The 3,563-nt window shown below is 59.0% G+C and overlaps 1 protein-coding gene across 1 annotated transcript in view; it reads right to left on the reverse strand.

Moving 5' to 3' along the window:
• NOXO1 (NADPH oxidase organizer 1) overlaps positions 1-1,267 on the reverse strand; it is a 3,042-nt gene extending 1,775 nt beyond the window's left edge. The window contains exons 1-3 of the mRNA XM_008581976.1: positions 574-1,267; positions 399-479; positions 100-208 (exon numbers count right to left, since the gene is read on the reverse strand). Of these exons, the coding sequence (XP_008580198.1) occupies positions 100-208; positions 399-479; positions 574-639 (256 nt within the window). The 5' untranslated portion in view covers positions 640-1,267. The remainder of the gene's footprint in view (positions 1-99; positions 209-398; positions 480-573) is intronic.
• Between the last annotated feature and the right edge of the window lie 2,296 nt (positions 1,268-3,563).

Genomic DNA, 3,563 nt, shown 5'->3' on the forward strand with positions numbered 1-3,563 from the left:
CCCGCGGCTCGTGCGACCGCCGCGCGCCCACAGTGGCGCTTCTGCGGGCGGCACAGAGAGCGCATGGGGCCGTGTCCCAGGCTCCCCGCCCCCGCCAGCCCTCCACGCCCTCCCAGGACCCCGCGGCCTGACCGGGGAGCTTGGGGAGGACGCGGTCGGATCTCCGCAGCAGGCCCGCCTCTACCGGGAAGGTCTCCTTGAGGGTCTTCTGAGGGTGAGAACCGCAGGATTGGGCTCCCATAGGAGGGCCGGAGTCCCTCGCCAGGATCGTAGGGCTGGAAGCCCGCATGGGCACCAAGGGAGGCCCTCCGACGGGGTCAGTGGTGGGTCATGCACTGGGAAGCCTCTGGTTGGGAGGAGCCGGGACGCCCAGTCGGGGTCACCCCAGAGCCACTCACCTGGAGCTGCCTGAATTCGTCCCAGCTCCTGCGCACCAAGGTGTCGCTGCCATCTGACCAGTGCACGGAGAAGGCAAAAGTCTGTGAGACGAAAGGTTGGGGGCGCCTCAGAGGGGCTGGGCCAGGCACACCCTCCCTCCCCCTTGGGACCTGCGAGGACTGCATCAGGTCTCACCTGAAGCCGCTTGATCTGCACCAGGGCTGCCCCATGCACTGACACCGGGTGCCGGGAGCCTGCCATCGCTGTGGCCTCCTGGGTTTTGGGCTTCTGGAGTGGGTGGGGAGTGGCATAGGATCCCGCTGATTCCCCGCCCTGGAGCGGGCTCCCCGCACCCGGAAGACCGGCTGGAATGGAATTCCCCACCTGCAGTGTCTCTATGGAGCTGCCCTGCCCTTGTGTCCTTGTGTCGCAGCTTCCTTGCTGTCTACCAAGCCCAAGACCTGGGGAATAGAGCACAGGAGCACAGGGCTTGGGGGTGCCCAAGGCAGAGCTGGTAGGAGAAAGAACAAGCTACCAGGCCCTGGAAGTGCGCAAGGCTGTGTCCTGAAGAAGGGGCGGTGTAGGCTGGGACTGCCACCTGGGGCTGTCCTGCCTGAGTCTGGCCATGGGAAGAGAGAGGAAAAGGAAGGGCCATCAAAGTGCCACCTGGCCAGGCCCAGCCCACCTCTCAGGGCTCTCCCATGCTCTTCCTAGTGCTTGAACTGGTGTAACCTTCTACCAGGGTGTGTCCAACCCCTGTCTTTGAACTCACCTGTGGGGCTCTGAACAGTTGTCATCCAAAATTTCTGACTTAATCTTTAAGTTGGTGTAAAGGTCTCTTAATGTCCCCAAGTCATAGAAGAGGAAATTTGTATTAAATGGATAATTATTGTGAGTTTTTCTGTACATGTTGGGGGAGGGGCAGACCTCATAGGATTACCCCAGTGGTTCCTCTGCAGTGGGGAGATTTAGGCAGAGGAATAGGGTCCATCTTTGCCATTGGGTCACTAGCACTGCTTTAAGAGCCACCTCTGAATGAATGATTTATCACAACTTACTGCAAGCACAACCTCTGCAGTCAAGAGTGACCCATTTCCCCATCAATAAGGGTGGGTGTGGGAGGCCCTGGAATTCCTTGACAGAGGGCTTGCTCAGGTGCTCCACCTTTCTGGGCTGCTTCCTTATAATGATTTCCAGAGCCCCATTCAACCCTGGTGTACAGTGGTTCTTCCTAGTGCTAGGGACACCAGCACTGGTGTTGGGATTTTCCCTACACCAGCCTCTCCAGAGAGGAGTTAGCCTCTGGGGCATCCCTCCAGGAAACCGTCTTGGCCTCAACAAAGCATCTTTGTGTGTCTGTCCCATCAGTGGCTCTGAAGCTCTCGAACCTCCCCTGGTCTTGGCCCAGGCAATGAACACCTGCTGATACAGGCCTGATTTGCAGAGTGTCTTCAACCCAGCTGTCACCCTCTCCCCAACCTCAGCTGAAGGCCCAGCTGGCCTGGTGGGGTCCAGGACAGGACAGACTCTGCTCCCCTGAAGACAAAGGAGAGAAGCTGGGGAAGGGCAGGATTTATTCCCAGCTAGAGACATAGAGGGGTTCTGAAGCCCTCTCCCCACCCCAACTGACAGCCTCATGCTCCACACCCCCACCAACCCTGGATACTTTCCTCTTTCTCCTCTCCATAGCCCTACCCTCTTCACTCACAGAACAACTGCAATAGCCCCCCACCCCCAAACCTGTGCTCCTCACTTGCCCCTATAAGATCCTCATGGCTAGCTTAGCATCAGCACAGCCAGGTTAAGCAACTTTCCCCCTTTCTCCTCCTCCCCTTTCCCTTTTCTGCTCCAGGAATTGAGCAGCGAAATTCCTCTCCTGGCTTCTTCGGGCTGGAGCGCTTTGCGCTGATATAGTAACGACACTAATTAGAAGCCTATGCCTTAACCGACCAGGCATTATCAGACTACAAGGGCTGTGTCACCTTGCATACCACTGATTTCAAAATTGCCCATTATTCTGTCAGAACTCTCAAAGCCTTATAAACCCCTGCTTCCCTTTATTTGGGGGAACTGATCTGGCTCAGTCTCCCCTCCACATAAAACTTTTTGGCTGAAATGGCGCCTGGCTCAAGTCTCTCTCTTTCCCCTTTCTCTGTCTCACCGAACCTAACAATAGCCAGAGGAATCTGCAAAACAGAAATTAGATAACATCCGGGTAGCCTTGCCCACAACTATACAGAACCTTCCCACTGCCCATAAAATAAATTCCAGTCCCCACAGCAGCCAGCAAAGTCCTTTGTGGGTTGCTGTCCGCCTGTGGACCTCCCCTCCCACCACCTTCTTCAGCATCCTGCCCCGCCGGCCTTTATGCTCCGGCAAAACGCGAAGACTCTCCCATCTTGGGCTTGGCCGTGAAGGTGCTCCTCAGCTCATTACTCACCCTTCAGGCCTCTGCCTAAGGGTCACCTCCTTCAACGAAGCTTTTAGGATATACCACACCCTCTGCATAGCCCCAAGCAGTTTGTAATTGACGTTTATTAGTGTGACTCCTCTGTCTTGACCACTGACTGCACTATGAACCGAGAAGGTCAAGGACGGAGTCTTGTTCCCGGTTCTGCTCAGAGCCCGGAACAGAGAAGGCATTGCACAAATATCTGCCGGGTGGAATGCGTCAGCGCATGGAGGCAGAGGCATCCCTAAGGCCGCTCCCGAGGTGGGCTTAACCCCTTATCAACCCTGGGGCCACAAAGTGCGAGCCCGCGGCAGTCAGCACACGCAGTCTCCTCTGCGGTCGCGGCCCCGCCCCGCGTTGCCAGGGCGTCCGTTGCCATGGCGCCGGTCTCCGAGCAGAACCGCGCGCCTAGCGCTCTAGCGCGAGCCGCAGTCTGTGCGGTCACGCCCCGCCCCGTGTTGCCCTGACGCCGGGCCCCGGCAGGTGGGCGCGCCCCTCAGCCGAGGGAGCAGAGCCCGGCCGCGGGCGCGCGGGACGTTTAGAGTGGAACGATGGGGGCGTCGCGGGCCGCAACGCGGACTTCGCCCGGGCCTCAGCCCGAGTCCATAACGCGCCGGCGGCGCCGCTTCCACAGCACGCTGCTCTTTTACTGGAGGAAGGGGGAGCGCCGCCACGAACGACGCAAAGCGGGCACGGGCCGGGGCACGAGGGCCCGGGGTGCGGGCAGGACGCG

Source organism: Galeopterus variegatus, unplaced genomic scaffold (assembly GCF_000696425.1).
Source record: "Galeopterus variegatus unplaced genomic scaffold, G_variegatus-3.0.2 Scaffold92, whole genome shotgun sequence".
In the NCBI taxonomy this organism is placed as follows: domain Eukaryota; kingdom Metazoa; phylum Chordata; class Mammalia; order Dermoptera; family Cynocephalidae; genus Galeopterus; species Galeopterus variegatus.